This window comes from Rhinolophus hipposideros (assembly GCF_964194185.1).
Source record: "Rhinolophus hipposideros genome assembly, chromosome: 13".
Lineage (NCBI taxonomy): Eukaryota > Metazoa > Chordata > Mammalia > Chiroptera > Rhinolophidae > Rhinolophus > Rhinolophus hipposideros.
This window is the reverse complement of record NC_138059.1, coordinates 66,989,086-67,014,536: the sequence shown is the minus strand read 5'-3', so window position 1 is coordinate 67,014,536 and position 25,451 is coordinate 66,989,086. Positions and strand designations below refer to the sequence as shown.

At 40.1% G+C, this 25,451-nt stretch overlaps 1 protein-coding gene and 1 pseudogene across 2 annotated transcripts in view; one reads left to right on the top strand and one right to left on the bottom strand.

The window, feature by feature from the left end:
- The first annotated feature begins 333 nt into the window (after positions 1 to 333).
- Positions 334 to 25,451, top strand: part of UBE2W (ubiquitin conjugating enzyme E2 W) — a 43,332-nt gene continuing 18,214 nt past the window's right edge. The window contains exons 1-3 of the mRNA XM_081070832.1: positions 334 to 393; positions 14,140 to 14,231; positions 19,863 to 19,965. Coding sequence (XP_080926958.1) covers positions 379 to 393; positions 14,140 to 14,231; positions 19,863 to 19,965 — 210 coding nt within the window. The 5' untranslated portion in view covers positions 334 to 378. The remainder of the gene's footprint in view (positions 394 to 14,139; positions 14,232 to 19,862; positions 19,966 to 25,451) is intronic.
- On the bottom strand, positions 5,663 to 6,075 carry LOC308506884 (large ribosomal subunit protein eL28-like; annotated as a pseudogene). Its single transcript has one exon. The product of its transcript is annotated as a large ribosomal subunit protein eL28-like (transcript).

Below are 25,451 nucleotides of genomic sequence, written 5' to 3'. Positions count from 1 at the left end.
TGTGGTTTGCAAACACAAAACAAACAGACTCACAGTCCGGACATCCTCAAGACCTCGAGACACAGACAAATACAAACACCTGTGGCCAGGTCAGAACGGGAGCGGCCTTTCCCACGCGACCCGCACGGCGGGTGGGCTCGCAGCCGGCGCCGGAGCGCTGGTGGAAACGGAGGACCCGGCCGGCGCGGGTCACGGCGCCCCGCCCGCCCCTCCCCGCGGGGGCCCAGCGCGCCAGCCAATCCCCGTCAGGCCACGCCCATCCCTCGGAGGCCCCGCCTCCCGCGCCCGGGATGCTGGGCCCCCGCGGCGTGACGTAAGCACGGCAGCTCCGCCCCCTGCGTCTCTGGCCTCGCCAGCCCTCGGGGGGATGGTTCCATCATGGCGTCAATGCAGGTGAGAGGAGTTTGCAGCATCTGGGCGGGCGAGGGAGCCGCGGAGAGGATGGGGGCGTTTCGTCGGGGGCGGCATCTGGGACTCTGGGGCACCCCGGCGGGCTCGGGCGCGGCCCCGGGGGCGAGTCCTTCCGCAGCCTGGGGCGCTGGGGCGGGGTGAGAAGCGGCGAGAAGGAGGACGTGGGGGGGGCGGTATCGGTTGGCCGGAGCGGACCCCGCCGGCCGGGGAGTTGGGGATAAAGAAGGCTAGGGGAGGGGAGCGCGACGTGGGCGTCGGCTCGGCGGCACTGGTGGGGACGCCGTGTCCCGCTCGCGCGGACGGCCCGCCGGACCCACGGATGCCTTTTCCTGCGCCGGCCCCGGCCTGGCGGAAACAGCTGCTGTGGCCGTGGTCGCGCGGGGAAGGGCGGGCCTGAGAGGGGCTGAGTGGGGGGAGCCGGGAACGCGCTCCGGGGGCCGACGGCTGGAGGCGCGGGCTCCCCGCGGCCCCCCACGCCGGCCCCGCGCGCTGCTCGGCCCGCGGACTCGGAACCCTTTGCCACTGGGGTCCCTTCCTCCGGCAGCGTCCCCTCCCCACGGACGGCCGCCCCCGTGCCCTCTGTCCCCGCGGCTGCCCTCGCCCGTGGGCCCCCTCGCTCCTCACGCGCAGGGCCCCGCGTCGCCGCCACCCCCGGACGCCCCCGGGACGCACGGGGCGCCCCACGCGTGCAGGCGGGCCCACTGCAGCCCTCTGCCCGTCTTCCCCCGGATCTCCGGTGCAACCCCAGTTTGGGCCAAGGTGCTCGTTAACTCGTGTCGCAGCTCCCCGGCTTGGCAGCGACGCGTGGTTTTCTGGCTCTCCAACTTGATATAAACCCTTTTTTTTTTTTTTTCAAATTCAAGGAGTTTTGTGTGTGTGTTTTTTTTTTTTCCTGGTTTTTTTTTTTTTTTTTTTCCCCTGGCCAAGATGGCAACCACAATGGCAGTGGTTTACGGGTTGGCTCCGCCTGAGCGGTAGCCCCGCGTTTCATTTCCAGGCGCGGGCTACCGGTGTCACCTCCCGGGGGAAGGGGAGGTAGGGCTCCCGCCTGCAGTGTCAGCCCCGCGCTCTGCAGGGTGTTTTCTCGAGAGGATATGGTGCTTTCGTCTTTAGAAGAAGAAGCAGGTCCCCCCTGCACCCCCCTCCTGTTTTGTTTTCCTCCTTTCTAAGCGATAACCGGGGTTTTCTCTCTCTTTTATTGCATCATCTTCCTCGTAGGCGCGTAGTTGCTTCACATTTTTCACTTAACGTGCTTTCGGGTTATATCCCCTTTCAACCTGTTGGCCACGCGGTGTTCTTTTTACTTTTGCTTCTCCCTCTGGGCTTTTCCTGGAGAATTGGGGGGGAAAAAAAAAAAAAAAACAATGTCCATCACATTCATAGTTGAAGAGATGTCCGCGAAATGGTGCAGGGAAAAAACCAGAACAATTTCAGGAAGCAGACTTCACGCTAGTCTCCCCAGAGACGTTAGAGAAGTTTCGTCATTTGAGACCAAAACAGGAACTAGGGGAAGACTAGTTCAGCAGTAGAGGGGCCAGACGACCCATTTGAGATTATTTGTGTTAAGAGGAAAACGGTTTTAAGGCTGAAAATTAAGCTTAACCTTCGTAGTATTTGGCATTACATTTCACAGGACAATAATAGGGAGAACTTGTTAGCTAGTTAGATTTAGGCTTCCAGGCTGGAAATGGCAGATTTCAGTTTTTAGGAGAAAAGTGAGTCAGTATGGAACTTAATATTGATAATCCTGAATTTTATGCGACCACTTAAACAATGGGAGAAAATACTTGCCGGTGTAATGCTGCGTTTTTCTGTGCCCCAAGTACTACCTTTGTCTTACCGCCTTTTATTTCTTTGTGTCTGCTGATGAGAGGAATGGGAAACTGATGTTCCCTGTTTTAATTCAAATAAAACTAAGTCTTTTATTTGTATTTTAAAAACATACAGATTTTTCTGGTAGTATCTTGAAAACTGTTTTAATATCGCTAAGTCCAGCTTTTTGAAACACAGCACTCCTTCCAATGTGGTTCTTCTGTCTTTGGTGAACACGTGTTTTTTTTTCCTGAGGATCTTAATAGCAAAGTTGAACGTTTTTTTTCCGAAATAACTGTTACACATAACATTGTAGCCAAATTATGACATTTGTTCATTCGCTCATCAGTTAGTTTTTGAGGGCCCACTCTGTCAGGTACTCATCGAGTTGCTGGTGGAGCAGTGAACAAAAGCAGAAAAGATTTCTGCCCTTGAGGATGTAACAGTCTAGTTGGGGGAGTCAGATAAGAACAAAATATTTAAGTTAATTGTGTCCTATGTTAGAAAGTGATAGTGCTGTGGAGAAAGTGTGGAAGGAGGTTAGGAAATGGATATTTTGGGGTTTCAGTTACAGTGCTTAGGAAAAGGTGTGCCATACATGAATGCGTCTCTTTAAAAAGTTTTCAGATTTCTTACACCAGGATATTACTGCTGCTGAAGAGGTTACTTAAGCTGTACGAGGAACTGTGTTTTAAAAACATACATATTATACAGATGTAACATAGGATTTGATACTTGAGTTGATAAAAATGAAATAAATTAGTCTCTAAGATCAGTAACATCAATTAAGGATAGACTTTGAATTTCTCGTTCAAAAAATATTTATTTATACTCGGAGAGTATATATTTTAAAGCTGAGGTTATAACTGCTTTAGTGTACACTGTCCGTGCCGCCCAACCTTTTTTCAGGTTGTGGTACACGGAGAAAATAATTTTTGACTGGCATGCTGAGGTGGGTGAGGTTGTGGGAGGAGGTTGGAAGCTGTGTGTGAATGGTGGAGGATGATCAGTGTCCCAGCACACCTGTAATGCTGAGAAACTGCTCTAGAACATTGCTGGAGTTGCAAAGTCACAAATCACCAAGTAAGATTATGGTTAGATTATGTTTTAAGAAACCATTTTTAGAGAATGGTGGGCTCCTTTTGGTATTTAAAATTGGCAGGAGTTAAGAGTAAAGAAAGAAATTTACATTTAATTTTGATATCCCCAAACTGCAAAAGCATTATTAGAGTGAACTTTTATGTGATTCTAAACATTCTTAAAAGTGTAGGCAGTATTATGGTATTCTGTTTTCACCTCAACCATAATATTGTGTTTTATGTGTGATGTTTCATTCTCATTTTGTATTTAATCTTTTTTTTTTTTCCCTGTTGGCTCATTTCATTCACAAGTATGTATTGTGAAATATTTAAATTGGCCTCCTTGATATGTGTTCTGATTATAGAATTAAATGTTTCATTCAGACTTCTCTTACGTTGCAAGTTTTTAAGTATACTTGTAGATTTTTATAATTTGACCATCTAGATTTATTTATTAACTTGAGGTATGAACTCTCCTTACGTTATATGTTAAGATCTTAGAAAGTCAGTGCATGATAGATGATATTTGTAAACTCTAAAAACTGATATAATTGAGAGAAATGGTTAATTGAATTACTCTTGTGGATTTTCTGCTTTTTTTTCTTCTCGGATCTTAGACTACTGACTGTTAATATGGATAGATGAAAGGAGATTGAGGTTTAGTAACAAAAGATGAGTTATGAAGGTGTTCGTATTTTCAGATGTCTTAGAAATAAATTATTGTGGGTTATTCACAACTCTGCATTGCTCTTTACTCAAGTAATTGGCTCTAGTGATTGGGAGGTGGAATATTAACTGTTACGGACGCTATTATTATTGTAGTCATGTTGCCTTGGCAGTTAGATTCCATGTGACTGTTTGTTGATCTCATTATGAAGGCTTACAGCATAATCAAAAGTTTAAAACTTGATTGTCATCTTGGATCCTGAGGCTTCCCGAGTCCTGGGAATTTGCAGGGGTATAGCTAGAATTACAGTGTTTGAGAAGATTGGCTAGATACTCCAGTTAGGAATAGGGCTGTCAGGGAGTTACTGGAGCAAGTGCCAAGGGAACGGGAACGGGAACAGGCTACAGTAGAGTTGAAGGTGTTCTGTGGGAGTGATAAACAGAAGTAGCTAGTAGATTCACATGTGGGTGAACGAAAGCGAACGGGTGAAGCATAAAGCTAGGGCCGTCATATTTTCTTAATCCTCAAAGCAGCCATCGTACTGTTTTCTTTTGCTATTAATCACTTACTGCTTTATGAGATGCCTTCTATTTTTGTCCCAAAGTATTTGTTTGGGTCTTTTATTTAACTCTTCCATTCCCCTGGGCCATAGATCCCATGAAAATAGGAAAAATGCTTTGCCTTAAATGTGCCCGTGGTAACTACAGTAAGTGTGCGTCACTTGACGTTTGAAAAAGCATTCCTAAATAGCAAGTTCTGCACCAGTTTCATTCTATTCTGGAGAAATTAAGCAATTCTGTAATAGTAAGTTTGAGTACCTATACATACCTATTTATATATATGTTCCCCCCATTGGCTTATTTTCTTGATTTATGTGTTTGTCATAACTTGAATGTTTTCCATTGCATTTGCATATTCTTTTTCTCTGAATTCTTATCCCAACCTTGTAAAATGGAAAGTCAGATAATCCTATTTCATTGTAATAGAGACGGAGTGACTTTTGGTAAGTAATCACTTATTTGGAAAGTGACATCCAAAACTACATAGCAAATGAGTAGTGAGGCTGCGCTTAGAAGCCAAGCTGTGAAATCCACTGGTGCTGTGAGGTTATAGGTAATGAACACATTAACGAGTTCGGCGTTATAGAGAAATCGTTGCGATCATTATCTTTTTAGTCAAGCAATTACTAAAGTAATACAGCTTCTATAGCTAAGAAAATGAAAGGAAATTATTCCTTATACTTTACAACACACAGTTACTTTAGGCATCACATTTTAGAAGAGGTTCTTTATGTGTATGCTTGTGCACTGAGTAAAATTACAATGGCAAATCTTTACTGTTCAAAGATATTTATTAGCAAGCAGAGTTTTAAAATTAGGGGTGATCTGGCATTTTTCTAAAAATATACTCTTTGTGTAGTATTTATGTAAGTTGAGCTTTTGTTAGATGAATTTTATTTCATTTTTGTATCACTGCTGTCTGCTTTATTATTAATTTTATCTACAAAATACCTGTTCATATTTGTCAGGTGTTTTAAAATGTTGATTTGATAGCCCTTATTTGTGAATGCAGTTTTTGGATCACCAACAAATGATGCATGCCTTTGAATTATTTTATTCTGAGGAAAACTCTATAATTGTTTTTTGGAGAAAGTCTGCTGACACTGTGCTTTCTTGCTCTGGTGGGGAGGTGCTCAGGAGCTGGGTGGGCGAGCCGGCTTGCTCTTCGGCATCACGGGCTTCTGGCTGCGCAGGATGGCGCTGGCTCTGCGGGTCGGCCACGCGCAGGTCCGGGCAGTACTTGTCCTTGCGGATCATGCGCGGGGTGTGCGGAGGGGGCCCGCCTGTTCTTGTTGATGGTGGTCTGCATGTAGGAGGTGGCCGGCTTTGGCTGGCCGGATCTCCGCTTTATGACGACCACCACACCTTTGCCTTGGCCCTCGGCCGCTGGCTCCAGGCCCATCGTCTAGCGGTGAATCAGCCCCTTGTAATGGAAGGAGTTGTGGGCCTTCAGATCATTGGGCTCGGTGCTGTACGTGGGCTTGTTCCTTTTGATCAGCAAGCTGCAGCAGTTGCCCACGACCATCCATTGCAGACGCACGGACATGGCGACAGCTCCTCTCGTGGCAGCAGCCAGAGACAGAAAGAGCGAAAAACTCATCTTATTCAGTTGCTTTTGTATTTACTTCATTAGGAGAAAAAAAGCACAGGACCTGGAATCAGAAGGCTTTTGGACTCAGGTTGTTTCACACTTAACAGCTGTGTTGTACAAAATCAGTGTGTAGTGTAGTGGTTAAGACGAAAGGAGATTAGCAGAGGTAAACATGTATAAAACTGCTTTTTATACAAACAAATTTATTGGGGAATATTGGGGAACAGTGTGGTTCTCGAGGGCCCATCAGCTCCAGGTCGCTGTCATTCGGTGTAGGTGTGGAGGGCGCAGCTCACTGGCCCATGTGGGACTCAAACTGGCAGCCCTGTTGTTCAGAGCTCGCGCTCTTAACCACCTGAGCCATCCGGCCGCCCCTAAAACTGCTTTTTTGATTTTCCTTCCTCAAACCTGTTCTTTCTGTAGTATTCCCCATGTTTCATGACAACTTCAGTTTTCATTTGTTAAGAGAATTTGGTTTCATTCTGTTCCTTAGTCAAACCATCAGCAAATTCTGTCCAGATCTACCTTCCAAATAGGTCCGCAATCCAACTTTGTCCTCTCTTTGAATTCCTCCCTGATGTGAATCATCACCCTTCATCTGATTATATATCAACAGCTTCATAACTGGCTTCCCTGCTCCTGCCCTTGTTTTCTTACTCTCTTTTCTCAATCTATTATTTAGATTATTTCAGAACAGAAGTCAAATGTCACTTCACTCACATCCCTGCTGTGGCCTTCCTGTTTTGCTCAGAATATAAACCCAAATATCTGTCGTAGCCTAGAAACCCTTACATCGTCTATTTTTGTGTCACTCCCCATCCCTTTATAGCCTCATTGGCTTCCTTGCGTTTTCTGCCTTTTCCTTTATTATTTCCTCTGTTTGGAGTGATTTGCAGATATTTTCCCCTAGTCTGTGAGCTGTTTGCACATTCTTTTTTATTCTTTTTTAATTGGGGAATATTGGGGGACAGTGTGTTTCTCCAGGGCCCATCAGCTCCAAGTCGTACTTCAGTCTCGCTGTGGAGGGCGCAGCTCAGCCCCAAGTCCAGTCACCGTCTTCAATCTTAGTTGCAGGGGGCGCAGCCCACCATCCCATGCCGGAATTGAACCGGCAACCTTGTTGAGAGCTCGTGCTCTAATCAACTGAGCCACCTGGCCGTCCCTGTTTGCACATTCTTGATCTCCTTTAAAGCACAACGTTTTTTAATTTTGATGTTCAGTTTATCTACCGTGTTTCCCCGAAAATAAGACCTAGCCGGGCAATCAGCTGTAATGCGTCTTGTTGTAATGCAGCTTGTTTTCTTTTTCAAGTTGCATAGGTCCAAGCTGAGAGTCCATTGAGTTTGATAGTATCCTGCTGAATTCAAGTTAGAAGCCAATGGAGTTGTTAGCTGTTTTTTGGATGAGAATTTATATTGCAACCCTACTACTACAAAACTGTGATTGTAATCCTAATAAGCTATTACTGAGAATACTTGTATATTCATAGGTTGATTTGTATTGTAATTAAAGTAGGCATACTAACTTTAATTTTTAGACATACAGAAACTGTCATAGGGCATTTTTGAGGTCATGTAGTCCAACCATCATACTTTTTTCTTAAGTGATTGCTGCATTTTGTGATGAGAGGTAGTTAATATAATTTGTTTACTTTTTTACTACATAAAAGGAATATGGAGCAAATTGATTGTATAGATTTTTTTTTTTAGTATATAGATTTTGATGTTAGAAAAATTGTTATGTTCTTAGGAACAATTATTTAAGGATTCTAGTGGAGAACATTACGCAGCTGTGCCTATTGGTGTCATCGGGGCTCTAGATGTTGTTTAGTAGAAACCTCATAGAATTCATTTCTTTGCAACAGTTAGTTTGACTTAATGCTTCTACAGACCATCCTCATTAGTCATGGATTCTGTATTTGTGAATCCGCCTCCTCAGTAAAATTTATTTCTAACTCTAAAAATTAATATCTGTGATGCTTTTGTGGTGATTTGCACAGCAGATTAGTGAAAAACAAATAATTTGAGTTGCTGATTTTCCTGGTCCCGGCTGATGTCCAACAAGGTAAAGCTCTGCCTTGTTTCAGCTGTCATACTGTAAACAAGTGTCCTTTTCTCAGTCTCTTTAGTGCCACGTTTTCGCATTTCTTTGTCTTTGGTGATTTCACTGTTTCAAATGGCTCCCAAGAGAAGTCTGAAGTGCTGTCTAGTGTTTCTAACTGCGAGAAGACTGTGTGGCCTTATGTAGAAAAACGTGTGTTAGCTAACCTTTGTTCAGGCATGTGCTGTTGGCCTTGGGTTCCATGTTAATGAGTCAACAGTCTGCATTAAGGAGTCTTTAAATGGGAACACACAGAAACCAAGATTATTGTTGATTGATTGTGATTAGGATCGCAGGAATCAAACCCTGTATTTTCCCTAGAAACAGCGGTTCAGTGTCTGCTGTGATTTTGTGGAGCATAATTGCTGCGGATATCGAGAATTGACTGCATTTTGATTTAAGTATCAGCCCACTTTTGATTTGAACTGTATTGAAGCCAGTGTAAAACAGGTAAAATGGAATGTTGTTGCTATTCTATATCCAGATTCCTCCTTTGGCTTTTCCCATTTCCTGGTGTTGGGCAGTACCTTCCCCAGTTTGTTTCTTGAGTTACCCACACAATTCAGGTTAGTGATTTTCAATTTTGGCATTATATTGAGATTACCTGGGAAGCTTTAAAAAACAAAGCTGTCCCGAGAGATTGGTCTGGCATGCATCTTGGCTGTAGCTCCTCGGCGATTCTAATGCACAGAGGTGAGAGCTAGCTTGTCTTCACCACAATGGTGGAATTGAGGTGTGCAAATTTTGTAAGGCGCATATGCTGTAATTCATCACCTTGGACCAGATTTAGAGTTCGGGAAATGGTAGACATATCAAAGTTGAGACCTCGGGAGAGGTCTTTAAGAACCAAATTTGAGACTAAAAATGTTTATATATGTTCCTGCTTGTCTACATAATCATATTTCTATCAGGAACATCCATTTTATTGTACAAATGTTGACTGCCTTGTTAGTCTTAGTGAAGTCTCTTGTTTGGTAGCTATTTTACACAAAGAAACAAAGTATCTGCCATGAGAGTTCTTTGTGGAGGAGGATTAGTGAACGAAGTACATTAAGATATGGCTGCTGAGTGGCCTCTGGGCTCAGTTATGAGCTGATTCTTCTATGCCAGCTGTGTACCTAGACAGGCTTACACATTTTATATCATGAATCTTTGGAGTTGAACATGAATAACCATCTCAGCTTGTTGTTGTTGTGAAGAATCTCAGGATCCCTGTATTAAAATATGAACAGCCCTTGTTTTTTAGGCTGTTGGCCTTTAATTGGAGTCCTTGTTGCTGCTGCTAGCCTTACATCTAAGGCCTGTGTTGAACTTTTTTCAGTCCATTAAAATCCCTGAGAGTTAGGTTGTTTCTGCCCTCGTCCTTGTCCTTAGGTTGAAGTGGACATTCCTGCAAATTTGTACATTCTGTCAGTATCCTTGACTTGTTAGGAATACTTAGCAACACTTTTTTTGTCACTTTTCATATTGAAATTCCATTTTGAATTCTGGCTAGTTTTGACAGCTCCCCTTCTTTTCATTGTTCCTGGGATTTTTTTTTTTTTAAATCTAGCAGGTTATTTTCTTACCCCTTTCATTCTTTGTACTATCTTTCTGAATTCATACTACTCAAAACCCACTTTAGTTCTTTATCACTTTATATCTGAGATCATGAATCCACCAAAGTTAGCCTCAGTCTTCACAGCTGTACATACTTTTTCTTATCTTGTGTGCCTTCATAGCACACTTCTTTCGTAGGATTTTCCGTTTCTGCCTTGCACTTATAACAAAGGTACTTTGTCTTTTCGATTTTTAACTCACTGAGGGCAATGGTCTGCTGGTAGCAAGTACTGAAATATTTTTTGAGTAAATAAATAGAATAGAGACTCAAGTAAAAAAAAAACGACTTTTTTTCAAAATAGGTCAGAAAAGCTATAAAAACCTTGCTCTCTTGCCCTGTCTGGATTCCTTTGATGTCTTTTGTTTCAACTTCTGCCCTGGCTCAATTAAAGAAACTAAAGAATGGAGTTGAATAGGAAAATGTAGATAGCATTTGAAAATCAGTGTAAATTTCCCGTGAAGCATGTGCTTCTCTTTCAACCAGGTTAATATTTGTTTGGTGATTTTTTTCACTTTGTAGATAATGCTTCAATGAAAGTTTTTTGGTTTTTTTTTTTCCTTTTCTGATGGTAGGGTTTTTTCTTTAAGCTTTCCATCTACAGCCCTTATACTGATAGCAAACAGTCTTAGGTCTTGCTTTATTGATACTAAAATTATGTGATTTGTGTTTCTCTGGACACAAAGATGCTGTTGTTAGTACATGTAGATCCACATAATTCTTCATGGTTGCAATAGTTTTATTTGCATATGCCATAATGTGTATAACTCACCTGTTAATAGACACATGTATTGTTTCTGGAGTTTTCTTGCAAACAGTGAACCGGTCAACGTCTTTATTAGTTTTTAAAAAACATTTACTGAGGCAAAAAAACATGCACCATGCACAGTTTTGAATGCTGTAAGTACTAAGATAAATAGACCATAATCTCTGCCTAGAGTTCCTCACACTTACATAAATGCTACAAGAACATAAAGTAAATTAATTGGGGATCTGGTGCTTTTCCAGCTAGGGAAGATAGATTTTTATCACATCAGGTGCTGCATGCTATTGTCTTCTGAATAATTTCTCATTTGGTCCTTATTAAATTTTTGTATATCTTTCTAGATCCCGAAAAATGAAATTGTTGCCTCTAAGCATAGAATTTGTATTCCTCCAGGATTTCTGTTTGCTTCTGTCGGTTGTCTAGGGCAATACTTCATGGATCATTTTTGATCAAATTCTTGCCTAAGGTTTCTCAGGCTGCAGTTCGGACTGCAAACCCATGTAGGTGTCCGCTTGAGGTTATGACATTTCATGGAAGAATTTTTCCCCAGCTCTACCCATTTGCTAAGTTCAAAACAGGCACATTTCAAACCTTGTCTTCTTCGCCACCCTTTGTCTTGTTCACCCTTACACTGAGAAGTCACAGTTTTGATGTAGTTCATCTTTTAGATTCCTCCGTTTTCGGTCTTGACCCCTTTTGATTTGGTAGACAGCCCCAAGGTGAAATTTCAGAGTTCCTGAATTCACTTTGTCTTTGTTTCCTGTAGAATTAGTCTTTACCATTGTGCTGCAAATGAAATTCTGTGTAGTCTTTGAAACACTTCCTTTGGCTTTCGGTATACCAGTCCTGGTTTTTCTCCTTTGTGACCACGCTCTCCTTTTGGGCACTACTGTACCCTGAAAGCATGTAGAAATTATTTACATATTTGTCTCTCTCCTTAGACCATGGGCTCTTGAAAAACAGGAATCATTTAGTCTTGTCACTTTTCGCATCCCATCTGATTTTTGAAGATGTTAGTTTATAAGAAGACTGAATACCTCCATTTGTTGAAGGCTTTCCATTTCCTAAAAGGGGGGAAAGTTTCAATAAGTAACTGTTAGGAATTAAGGTCTGTAGAAGTGTTCTTAGAATTCAGAAGGAAAGTAAATGTTTCCTAATATGCATACATCAGATTTTAAAACAAAATTTCATTGCCTGGCACTCACCCTGAATGAAGAGAAATGGCTGTTACAATTGTTTCTTAATATTGTTGCGGGAGGGCAGGAATAGTGGTTATTTGTTAGTGTCATGATATTAATGTGTATGGTATTCTTACTTTTTTTCCTATCGTGCTCCCCTATTGTTAACCATCCACCTTAAGTTTGTTGTTAGATAAAATTGGAGAAAATATTGTTGGCCATTTAATGTACTATTACATTAGCAACCATTGTCCTGTATCTCTATATTTTTAATGTTTTTTCCCCTCTCTCATTTATATTTCTCCCTATGCTAAATAAGGATTTCTCAAACCGTCAATTTGAGATAAAACTTCACAAGATGTGAGGCCTATCTCCCTGTCCCCTTAACTTGCTCCATCTTTCATTTCATTTTAACATTCTATATACTTATTTCTTTTGTTATTCTTTATTGACCATCTCTTCCTCCACTAGAATTTAAGCTTTACAGAGCCAGTAATCGTGTCAGTTTGTCCCTTGATGTATTGCCATTACTGGTATTAAGAGGGATATACTCCGTTCTGATTTTGATTTATAACCACAAGAGTATCATTTAAATTTTTTCTGCCTTTGTTTCAGGGTATGTTAGTGTGACATAATACTTACAGAAATACATTTGTTTAAAAGCTGAGCTGGTTTAGGTATGAATGACCTTTTTAGAATCCTATTTTTTTTTTACTAGGAGCATTTCATTTGATATGGTTGGTAGTCTTCAACTCAAATTGTAATGTTCACTGTAAAACAACCATCTTAGTACTTTTTTGTGCCATCATACCTATCATCCTCAGTTGTCTGAAAAAGCCGAAGCCTTTAATGTACAACAGGCCTGGGCACTGATGAAAATGACCAGGAGCTGCGAGGCAAAGACCCAGTACGGGGACTTGGTCATAGGGAACTCCATGGTTTCACCCGGTGCTGGGCCAGGCGTGGGTTGTGGACTGTGGGTGGTCCTGGGCCGTGCTCGTACTTGATGGGGACTTGGAGAAGTCGGTCCTGATTTCTCCCGTGTGTTTCAGGGAGGCAGTAGGTAGCCCAGTTTCAGAGCACATGAAGCAATAAACGCTGGCTAATATTAATGCCAGCGCTGCAGATGAGTTGGGATTTGTTACACCAAAATAATGTGATATATTTGCCAAAATAAGTAAACCCTCTTGCTGGTTACTGCGGGGTAGGGTCAGCATGTGGGGGGTCAGAAATTGCAAGTAGTTGATATTTTCATTGTTACTTGCAATTATGATATTGCAAGATGTGAGGAAAAGTTTTCATTCTTGGCAACTGAAAACGCCATTTATTAAAGTTCTATCAGTGATTCTCAACAAAGAAAGGGACATTTTCTAATCGGTAGTGGTGTTGGATGATATTAACCTTATTTAAAGATGTCATAAATTGAAAAGACCTAGAAACATTACTGATAGTAATATTTCACTGTCCAGAAAAAGCAGAAACTACCTTTTAAGCAGTGAATTCTTGAGTTCTGAACAGATTTCCATGCTTGTCTACTTTAATCCTAGAAAAGATGCTCATTAAGACTCTTTACAATGTTGCATGCAATTCTAATAACATGGGTTATTTGGTTTCTAAACCCATAAATTATGGGCTGCTGTGGTTTTTGTTTTGCTTGGTTATGTACTGAAAAAGAATGTCCGCTAATGATTATAAAAGAGAAAAGTTGAACGATAAAAGCTGTACAAACAGGAATGCAAAACACAGCCATTTGGAGCATCTAATATGTGGAAAAATAAGTTTACATATCTCAGGCCCTGATATGTTATGTTCTGGTGTTGAAAGATTACATTGTGTATAGATAATCCTGTTTAAGAAAGCAGAAATATGGGCTGTAAATTGTACACTAAAATTATTTAGAACTTTTTCAAAAAGCCTTTTGCATGACAAGTTATTTGTATCATTCTTCTGGAAAGCTTGTCTGTCTTACTGACACATTCTTTACGGATTATGGAGGACTGGTTTCTACAATTGAAAAAGCAGTAAAAGAAGTGCTGCTAAAACTTTTAAGCACTTGTATGTGACCTAGGCTGAGATCTAATAACCTCAGTGGAGTAGCTGTGAAGTTTTTGTAGATAGCTGGCTGCTATCCATAACCACTTTACAGTATCAGTGTTTACAAATATGTTTAGAAATATTTCGACACTAGATTGTGAATTACAGGACAGGCAATTAAAATTTGTGAATTAGGCTTTAATAAGATATATAGAAGATTTAGGGGCTTTATAAAGGGACACATGAGTATCTGAGGAAATCTAATCAAGGATTTCAGACTCTCTAACTAGAATGATATGTTGTAACAAAAAAAAGTACAAATTATTATTGATATTCTTTTCTAGAAACGACTGCAGAAAGAACTGTTGGCTTTGCAAAATGACCCACCTCCCGGGATGACTTTAAATGAAAAGAGTGTTCAAAATTCAATTACACAGTAAGTAATTTTTAAAGTAGTCATTTGTCTCTTACTATCAATGTAATGTATGAACATATACTCATTTTTTAAAATACAGAATTATTTTTGTATTCATCACATTCTCTTCCACCAAGAGGTCAATATAGTAAACAGACCTTACTCTGTGCAAGGAAAGGTGAAGGGTGGAAGGACATGGAAGTATTCTAATTCCTTGGGAGGGGAGCAAAAAGAAGTCTCTTCCCACATGTGCCAAGAAGAAGGGAGATACCTGGGTCCCCTCTCTTAAAACTGAACGTTTGAATTAGTTTGAAATGTTTTCATGAATATCATCCTAAGATCTCCCAACCCATTATGGACTGTTCTTACCGCTCTTTGATTTAATAATTCTGTTAGATAAGGGTAAATGTTCTGAAGTAGGGGGGAAATTTAAAATAATTGATCCTCTCCTTTAAAAAAATTTCCCCAAATGTAGGAAGAGATAGGAGCCAACAAAATACAAGTTTACTATAGGCCAACTTGTAGCACAAATAGGACAATTCAAATAGTGGTTTTCTAGGTCTAGAGAGCAGAAGTGACCACATTCACACAACAGAGGGGACATACTTGTGTTTTCAGAAGAAACAATTTTGGTTACCTATGATGTTGACGTTTGAGTCAGTACTTGGGACAGGAATCAAGCTTTAAGAATAGATACATTGGTATTGGAAAAGGCAGAACACGTCTCTAAACACTGCTGGATTCTCTATTCAGCATTTTTAGGTCCACTGCAAAACTGAGCAGAAGGTGTAGAGATTTCCCACATACCCTCTGCTCCCACAGCCTCCCCCATTATCAACACCCCACACCAGAGCGGTGCATTTGTTATCATTGATGAACCTACGCTGATACCTCATAATTACCCAAAGTATAGTTTACATTGGAGTTCACTCTTGAGGTTGCACATTCTGTGGATTTGTACACATTTATGATGACATGTGTCATCGTTATGGTATCATACAGGGTATTTTCTCTGCACTAAAAATCCTCTGTGCTCTGCTTCTTTATCCTTCCTGCCCCCTCCTCCAAGCCCTGATCTTTTTACGATTTCCATAGTTTTCCCTTTTCTAGAAAGTCATATAGTTGGATTCATAGCTTTTCTTCTAGAATAATTTATTTGTAAATGAATCACAAAACTTTTATTGTCTTTGGACCATCATCCAGTATGTAGCCCTTTCAGATTGGCTTCTTACACTTAGTAATGTGCATTTAAGGTTCTCCCATGTCTTTTGATGGCTCTCAATTGGTATTTCATTTATATCAAAATTTGAAAATGGAGCACACATTTAGAGTGTATGTCTGTATAATTGAACAAGTGACTTTGTAATCATGCAGATGGATTATACTCTATTTTCATCTTTTTTCTCTCTCCCTTTCTTAACCTACCTCAGAATATTTTCTAACAGCTAGCCCTACAGTTCTCAAGGAAATTTGTATTAATCTATTGCTTCCTCTTCCAACATTTACTTTTTTGGGGGAAGGGGGGAGCCACACTAATTTATAAAAAGTTAAAGGAATTTTTTACACTTTTATAAATAATCATGTATTTATACCACAAATTATAACTTTTAAAACAGCATTATTTTTTAATTAAATTTATGGGATAACATTGGTTATTAACATTAAGTAAGTTTCAGGTGTGCAACTTTATAATACAGCGTCTGTATATTTCATTGTGGGCTCACCACCTAAAGTCTAGTCTCCTTCCTTCCGTAACCAAATATTTGATCCCCTTTACCCTCTGTATCCTTCCCCCATCCCCCTTCCCTTCTGGTAACCACCATACTGTCTTCTTGTGTCTGTGAGTTTGTTTGTTCTTTTGTTGCTTTTTGTTTTATATCCAACATATGAGTGAAATCATATGGTTCTTGTCCTTTTCCATCTGACTTAATTTACTCAGTATGATACAATCCACCCATGTTGCCTCAAATGGCAATATTTTGTCTTCTTTACGGCTGAGTCGTGTTCCATTGTATGTATGTACCACATCTTTATCCAGTCATCAGTTGAAGGCCGTTTAGGTTGTTTTGATGTTTTGCCCACTGTAACTAAGGCTGCAATAAACATAGGGGTACATATGTCTTTATGAGTAAGAGCTTTCAAATTTGGGGGGTAGATACCCAGAAGTGGAATTGCTGGGTCATATGATAGCTCTTTTAGAGTTTTTTGAGGAACCTCGATACTTCCATACTGTTCTCCTTATAGGCTGTATGGAATTTACTTCTCCACCAACAGTGGATGAGGGTTCCTTTTTCTCCACAGTCCCTCCAGCACTTGTTACTGTTTGTCTTGTTTATGATAGCCATTCTGACTGGGGTGAGGTGGTGTCTCATTGTGGTTTCGTCTTGCATTTCCCTACAGCTAGTGAGGTTGAACATCTTTTCATAGATCTGTTGCCCAGCTGTATGTCTTCTTGGGAAAAGTATTTGTTCAGGTCCTCTACCCATTTTTTAATTGTATTATTTTGTTGTTGTTGTTGAGTTACAACATATTTTGTTGTTGTTGAGTTACAAAATATCTGAGTTCTTTAGATATTTTGGATATTAGCCCTTATCAGAGGTATTGTTTCAAGTATCTTCTTCCATTCGATTGGTTGCCTTTCTGTTTTGTTGATGATTTCTTTTGAAAACAGCATTATCTTTGTTGTAGAATAAACCTGTCATTTAGAGATGTTTGCCGGGCAATAATTTTTCTTCTAGAATAATTGATTTGTAAATGAATCACAAAACTTTTATTGTCTTTGGACCATCATCCAGTATATAAAAATATTCTTATAAATATCAGATCTTAAAATAGTTGTGTAAGTGGGAATTATATGGGATGTGGATATGGGTAAGGAAATGATGAAAGCCTGTCAAGCTTTCTGAAAGACAGTTTGGTAGCATGTATTAAGACTTTAAAAATAGGAGTATCATATCTTTTGACCTAATAAATAAACCTCTGTGCTGTCCTAAGGAAGAACAGAGATATAATTTAGAAATAACTACAGTTGACCCTTTAACCACGCAGGGGTTAATGGCGCAGACTCCCCATGTAGTCAGAAATCTGAATAGAACTTCTGACTCCCCAAAAACTGAACTAATAGCCTGCTGTTCACCAGAAGCCATACTGATAACATAAATAGTAAATTAACATATGTTTTGTATGTTAGATGTATTATATAATGTATTCTTATATACGAGAACAGAAAATGTTATTAAAATCATAAGGAACACAGTATACATTTACAGTACTGTACATACTTACTGAAAAAAAATTCACGTATGAGTAAGTGGACCCGCACAGTTCAAACCCATGTTGTTCAAGGGTCAACTGTGCGTTCATTTCAACCTTACTATTTTTAGGGACGATTTTGGAACAAAGTAAATAATATGGAAATGGCTTCTCAAGGTAATACAGTGAAATGGCACCCTTGGCGCCCTTGAGTTATGGTATATAGTCTGTAGTCAGCAGGAAAGGCAAAAATGTTGTGTAGTCCTAATTACCTTTGAAAATCCCTTAGAGAGGCCATATTGCTATGTATCCTGTCTTCACATATCCCACATCCCGCTAAGCTAGTTTGTCCGTCGGAGGGGAATAGGTGGCTGTTTCTTTGATTAGGAACCATGAATGAAATGTGTGAAAAAATAAAACCTGTTTGAACATTGGAATCATAGAGCAATAGCTACTCACAAGAAGTTGAGTACTGAGACGTCTCTCATCTCATCCTTACTCTGGGCCATGTGCTCATGACTGGAATCATAACCTCTGCTGATGGAAGTTCGTGTCATTTAGGTGTGCACATAATGCACCCCTCCTGGACCTCATTGCCATCCATACAGAAACTGCAAAATGACTACAATGAAACGTACCCAAAAAAACTTGAACAGTGATTATCTTTGGGTGATTTTTGTTTTATTTCTACTTTTTCAAAATTTTCTATAGTGAACATATGTTACTTTTTAAATAGTAAAATGTTGTTTAAAATTATCCTGCACACTGTTGACCATCGAGGCTTCTTTGACCTATCTCTCACCTAGCTATTAGAATTACTGGGATATTTGCTTGGCTGTTATTTAAAAGCTGCGCTTGGATAGATCGCATGTAAATTTATGATACATTGTGTACCCTAAAAATTACCTTATAAACAGAATGAAAGGGTGCCAGGAAGTCCTGACTGTTTTCCTCAGATGTCACTCCGCGTAGTGAGTGTCCGGGGAGGTATAGCGAATTGCATGGCTAGGAAGCACCTACCTAGTATGTAAAGAGAATAGGTTTTAGTTTCTTCTTTTTAGTGCAGTTTTTGGCTTGTGTTGTATTTAATTTACTGTGTTCTGGCTCTGATGTCAGGAATGTGCTAGGTTTTTTGCACAATGTAATGTAATTTATCTTTTCAACAGTACTTTGAAATGAATCTTCTTTTTTTTTTTTTTTTTTGAAATATGTGTTTTACAGTTGAAGTAGTTAAAACTGAAGAGGTAAAACAGCTTACTCGTGACCACACAGCTAGTTAAGGGATAGGCCTATCTAATTTCACTGTAAAATATTGCCTCTTGGGTCTGTGGTCGTCCTTCTTACCACGTGTGGTATGCAGCATGCATTCTGAAGGGTCTGATTGCTCACAGAGCAGCCACATTTATGATTTTATATACGCTTTAATCCATAGTATGTGAGGTGATGAATAGAGCCCCCAAACTGTGTTCTCAATCTTACTTCCTTTTGTATCCTTGTACTTAAAATAATAAATTTTTATACCTGAAAAGTGTAAGATGAAAGGAATTGACCAGGTGTGCGGTAATTACTATTTAGTGGCGGGACTGTAATTAGGAACTCATTCTTAAGACTTTGGTCCACTTTTGCTTCTAAATGCTGCCCATCATAATCCCTGTTCCTTAACTCCCTCCCACCACCCCCTTTTTTTAAAGGGAAGAACAAGATGTAGTGTATAGAATATACTTAGAAGCGAATTTATATTCATAGTTGTTATAGATGGAAACAAAGTAAGCTTGCATAGATGCGTAGAAACTCTATTCTGGGTTTTATTAAGCAGTTGAAACATAATGAGAGACAAAGGAAAGGTCATTTAGAGCCTTGAATACCAATCAGAGTCAGTGGACTGATGTCAGCTTAGCTTCCTTCCCCTGGTTAGTCGTCTCTAGAATACTGATGAGAAAGTTGGCCTGACCGCGGCACTTCTCCGTAGTTATTGCTGGTACCTACTTCTAAAATAATTGATATCAGAACAGCACTTGATTAGTTTGATGTTATCTATAAAATCTTGTGAGTCATTGTAGAAACAGTATTGAGAAGATAACATAAATGGAGTAGGAGCTTTGGAGTCAGCACACCTGAGTGGGGTTTTGGGTTTTTCAAACCTGTGTTAAAATTTGGCTCCGTCCTTTGCTCGCTGACTGACCTTGAGCTAGTTATTGAACACTTTAGTGTCCGAGAAGAGAATGGGGCCAGGAGTGTTAATACCTCCTTCACGCTTGTTGGGAGGATGAAGTGTGCTGTTCTGCGAGCGGGGCTCCTATCCCCGTGCCCGGCGCACAGGAAGTACTTGCTGTTCCATATTCTGCTTCTCACCCCAGTCCCTTTCCTCTGAAGTTTTCAATTTGTTTTTTTCTATTCTAGGTGGATTGTAGACATGGAAGGTGCACCAGGTACCTTATATGAAGGGGAAAAATTTCAACTTCTATTTAAGTTTAGTAGTCGATATCCTTTTGACTCTCCTCAGGTAAATTGCCTTGCTTTTTAAAGTTTTATTGTACTTTTAGATTATAGCAAAATGCTGAAATAGTGATTTTTGACTAAGTAAAAATTTGTAAAAGAAATTCATTATAATTATGTGAATAGATCTGTTCCTTTATCTTACTGTAATGTAATCATTATATTACAATATTACTTTATTGAGATGGGGGCTTTGTTGCTTTTGTACTTCCAAGAATTTAAGACTTTGTTATCCAAAGGTGGTAGTAAAAAGGGGTGGAAATCTAACTAACCCAGGCACGTGGGTTGTGGGAGAACTTAGCATTCCAGGTTTGCTGGGCACTCGTTCCTAGATAAGATACAGAACAGCATTGTGGAGAGGTGAGTGCTTTGTTCTGAGGAGCACTTCCTCGTGCTGGTGCTGACAAGCTGTCTTTGCAAGGGCAGAGTGTATTACAGACACTAAGTAACGAGATACCAGCCCCACGTCGGATTATTACAGTATGGAGCACCGTCAGTTTAGTCAATGGCTTAATACTTGGACAAGGGACAATGGTGGGAAAGGGACATTTCGAGAACTAACTATGGTGAATGATTAATCATTGGAGGTTAGAGAAGGGGAGACTAGGGTGAGGTCCAGATTTCTGACTTGGTAATATGGGTAAATGAGTTACTAGTAGTGGCAAAATGATAAGACGTAGTGCCAACTCTATCCAGTGTTCCTCGGTAATGAGGTGTTTTAGATGATGGCATTTCCCAAATACCTGAAATTCAACTTGGTAGGTGCTAAAATATGCTGTTTTTAAGGAAAATCATATCTCATTGTCACTTGAAATAGAGTATAGCAAACATAGCTTAATCTTTGCCTAGCCATGTAGGAGGAGATGGAAGTCAGTTATTGTACAATGCTATAGCTAAAGAGTTCATTGTTTCAAGGCATAGAATTAAAACAAGTTCTAAAGTTCTCATTGGAGCAGAAAACTTAAGATTTGGGTGACTCATTTTTATCATTTTCAAAAAAGTAAAGCAAAGGGGTATATGTTGTTATGAACTCTGGGCCTCTCCCTAAACAGCACCTGTTGGCTATAATCAGAAACAAAAACAAATGTCTTCCTTGTCTCCAGAAAATGATCTTCACTTTCTATTATTGCCTTTTGGCTTATCAGCATCATTTCTGTTAGTGCCTGAAGGCAGTGGGGTCTCAGGTGTATGAAGGGAGAATATGAAGCTTTTGATCAAGGAGACATTGGAGGCTTACTCTGGGAGCTCAGATCTTTCATTAGAGGGAAGTGACATTTCTGTAAACGTGAAACTAAGTCAAACGTGTCCTCTAATCCTTAGCATTTAATTTTAGATCACACATCAAACTTAAGCATCATTTGACTTTCATCTTTAATATTCCTGTAAGTTGGAGCATTTATAATAAATTCCCTCTATCATCTTTTCTCATATTCTTTTTATTCTCCTTCCCTGGTTGTACTTGCCCCCCTTCTGATTTTGGTGTTCTCCAGGGTGTGTTTCAGCACTCCCTTTCTCTTTTCACTTCGTTCTCTTGCCTCTTCTACCATCTCAAGCAACTGGCTCTTCGATCTGCAGTTCTCTGTACAACCTCTTCTTTCTGAGGTTTAATTTCACACCCTTCTTGGACATCTCCACTTGAATACCTCCAGACGTCTCAAATTTAACACATCTAAACTCAGTCCTTTCCAATAACAAAATAAGGGGAAATTTTTTTTTCTTGAGTTACTATTCACCTATTTGCTCATGTTAAAATTCTTCCTTTTCCGTCACTCTTACATGCAGTTTTTCAGATCTTTTGCAATGCTGAAGTCAATCCACCGCTGTGGTCTAAGTTTTTATCTTTCGTTTGGACTATTGCAGAGTAACCTCTAGTCCTTTCCACTCTTAGCCATCCTTTCTCAGTGCCATTAGATTTCTTTGAAGGAGCCATTATCTCATTGGTTTTCACACATACACACACAACCACTATCCCCACCCTTCTCAATAAAATCTAATGGTTCTTTATTTCCGGAGAGGTCAAGTCTGAAAACCCTTTAGCTCAGCAGTCGGGTCCCTTTATGGTCAAGTCCAAACTTAAATCATTTCAGCAACACATTACCTCTATGCATTCTACGTCATAGTAATATTTAGTTCATGCTTTATAATGTAACGTCCATTCTGATTTTATCTTGTAACAACTCTTAATGAAGTGGTTATGGGAGATGGGTTCATCCTCATTTTATAAGGGAAGAGACTGAAACTTACAGAAGTAAAATGTCTTGTTCGTGGTTTTAAAAGCTAGTTAGTAGAACAGTCAAGCCTCAAACCCAAATTACTTCTCTCTCATACTGCCAATTATGAGTGAGTACCAGCATGGGAAAAATGCCTATTTATCCATTCAGTAATGCTATCTCTGGAAATGAAAGATTATATGTAGAATGATGCCTTTGGAAGCTCTTAAGGCACTTGTTCCCAATCTTTTGGACTATAAAGATTCCTTTTTTAACATCAATTAATTTTATAGTCTCTCCCATGTCATAGAAGTTATACGTATATTCTAATACGCATGATTGAGAAAATGACAGCGATACTTTTAAATTATTTAAAAATTGTTATTAATCACATCATCTATATGGTTATAAAATAATTACAATGAGCCTAACAATAAATGCTTGATGTGCATATAGATTTCAGGATTTTTCCAATAACAAACTTCCCATAGGTCCCTTGCTCGGGGAAGTGGTTGGACCTGCTCTGGAGCAGTAAAATTCCATACTCACCAAAGGTTTTATTTGATGAGACCTGGCATCGTTAGCGCTGGTTAGATAATTAGTTTTCATTTTCCTATGCAATAAGCAGCACTAAATTTACCACTACTTAAAAGAGTAGAATTTGGGGAAATATTCCTAGAATAAACCAGTCTCATTGTGAAATTATTACTTTTTTATCTGTGAGATCTGTAAGACTATACATAAACTTTATAGTTGCTGTATTTTTTTCCCCTACTTTTTATAATTGATTTCTCACATCTCACTTTATAGTGAAAAGGCTACATATCTAAAATATGGCCCAGTCATTTGCTTTAAAAGAAACAATAACAACAGCAGGAAACTTTTTCAGTTACTATTTGGGGCAAAGATGAGGCACCTTTTCATCAGTGTTTTGTACTGATGGGCACTTACACCATCAGCCTTACAGAAAATAAAATATGTATTCTATTTTCTTAGGTTAGGGTACAAGTAAACGGTTGGTTAATTTTATGTGTATTAAGCACCGCTTGTGTACCTGATACTCTACTGTGTACTTGAAAGATGGAAGAGAGTACAGAAATTAAAAGGCATTGGCTCTGCCTTTAAACAACCTACAATCTGTTTACTGTTTGATAGGCATTTATTCGTTCATTTTGTAAGTATGTATTGAGCACATAGCGTAAGACAGACACCGTACTAGATATTGGAGTTCAGTGATGAACAGAATAGCAAAAATCCTGCTAATGTGTCGTTTGCATTCTTGTAAAAAGAGACAGAATAAACAATAAGTAACATACATATAGTATGGAAAATGGTGGGGGAAAGGTAGAAAAGAGGAATGTTGTAGCTTTGGAGAAGGTGACATTGGAGCAGAGATCTGAACGAGGTGAGTGAGTGAGTAAGGCTTGTGATGGAGGTCAGGGAAGGAGCAGGTGAAGACAAATGCAGAGGCCCGAGTCTGGAGCTCGAGTGGTGTGTCGGCAGGGCGGTGGAGGTTGTAGGCAGAGGTCCTCTGGGCGGAGGAGTCATCACAGGTCGTATAGGACGTTTATCGCCCCTTGTAAGAATTTGGACCTCACTCTGAGTGAGATGGGAAGCTTTTGAAGATTTTGAGCAGATCAATGACATGATCCTGCTTAACATGAAAAGATAGAATCTGGCTGCTGTGTGACAACTGTTGGCAGCACAAGGGTGTGGGGAGACCAGAGAAGCCGCGGCAGTGATCCAGGTGACAGGTGGCGGTGCCTGCACCCGAAAGCTGTGGCGGAGGTCGCAGAAGGCGGCCATAGTTGGACCTATTATTGTAAACATTGAGCCGACAGGATTTGCTGATGGATTGATGTGGAATGTGAAGGAAGACTGCTTCATTTCTGGCCTATGCAACTGGACGCGTGAATTACATGCCTAGGAAGCAAAAGAGAAAGCAGCCACCAATTTAGAATAGACTGAGGGGGCAAAGGAAAACCTGTTTGCACCGGGGCTTGAAGGACAAGAAGAGTTTATGTCCAAGTGGGGCAAGGCCTGAGATTTGTGAGCATACGCTGTGCTGGTTTTATGTGTGGTGACATCGAGGGCTACCGCAGGAAGTAAAAGGGGAAGGAGGTTTGGGGGCCTGTCGAAGGGGGGCTTGCTATGTGAAGGAGTCAGAAATTTATCTCAAGGGAATTGGGAGGTGTGGTCAGTCTCCATCAAAACGATGAAGTCTTCCAACTTAGTCTCTTTACTCTTTTGCTTCTTTTCCTCTCTGCCTTCTCCTGCAACGTTAGCAGTTTTTCCTTCCTGCAAGTACTATCTGACACTTTTCCTGTCAAAACATCCTATTTGAAGGAAACAAATCGAAAACATTATTTTGTAAATGACCTAGGTATACTTGTTTTTAAGCTTTTCAAAGTTTTAGAAACGAGGGGAAATATTTATTTTCAGGGGGAAGAGGACACTATTTACTCCTGAAACCATATCGATGCTAAGAGCCATGCTGAAAATATACTTGCCTTGATTATAACATGGGGGAAAAAGAGTGGTCTTTTTCCCCTCGTCCTTATTCCCCCTCCTACACATGTGCTCCTGTGTGTTCTGAAGCCTGGGAGGTAAAGCAGGAGAAGGCTAGTAGGCCAGAGCACAGGGCATGAAGGAGAGAATGGTTACCACTCACGGAATCCAAGTGTGGTTTCATTGTGGCCAAGAATTTTGTCTGCATGTATAGCTGCATGGTAGTGCTAATTATGAAAAGCCAACAAAAGTATTAATATTGATAGTGCTGATACATACTGGATGACAAAAAGGGAAGAAGTAAAAACTGTTGAAATTCTAATTTCCAGTCACTTTTGTCATAGATTTGCTATTTATACTAGACTACATATATCATCTATTATTCATAGATACCCAATGTAGTTTATTAAAATAAACTCTGCTTGTATGTTCAGTTCTCAAAATTGCACAGTAAGTGTTGTCATCTACTTATACTTTTAATCAGAAAAAAGCCATCCTCTTATACTGTCCCTGGAGAAATCTTGGTATCCATGTTATCGATTGGCTTTCATAATGATAGCCTATTTTGTATTGCTCATTCTGCGTATACTGTGTTTTGACCTAGCCTGACACCACATTCTAATTACTTCTAGAGCGCTAGTCTGAACACAGTAGTATGCCTTCCTTGTGATAAGGTCTCAATATTGTGAGGTAAAGCTTCATGTTTGGAAATCTTATGTATGTACCATGAATTTCATATTAGAAACAGTTACCTAATCTCCATCCTTTATTTTGT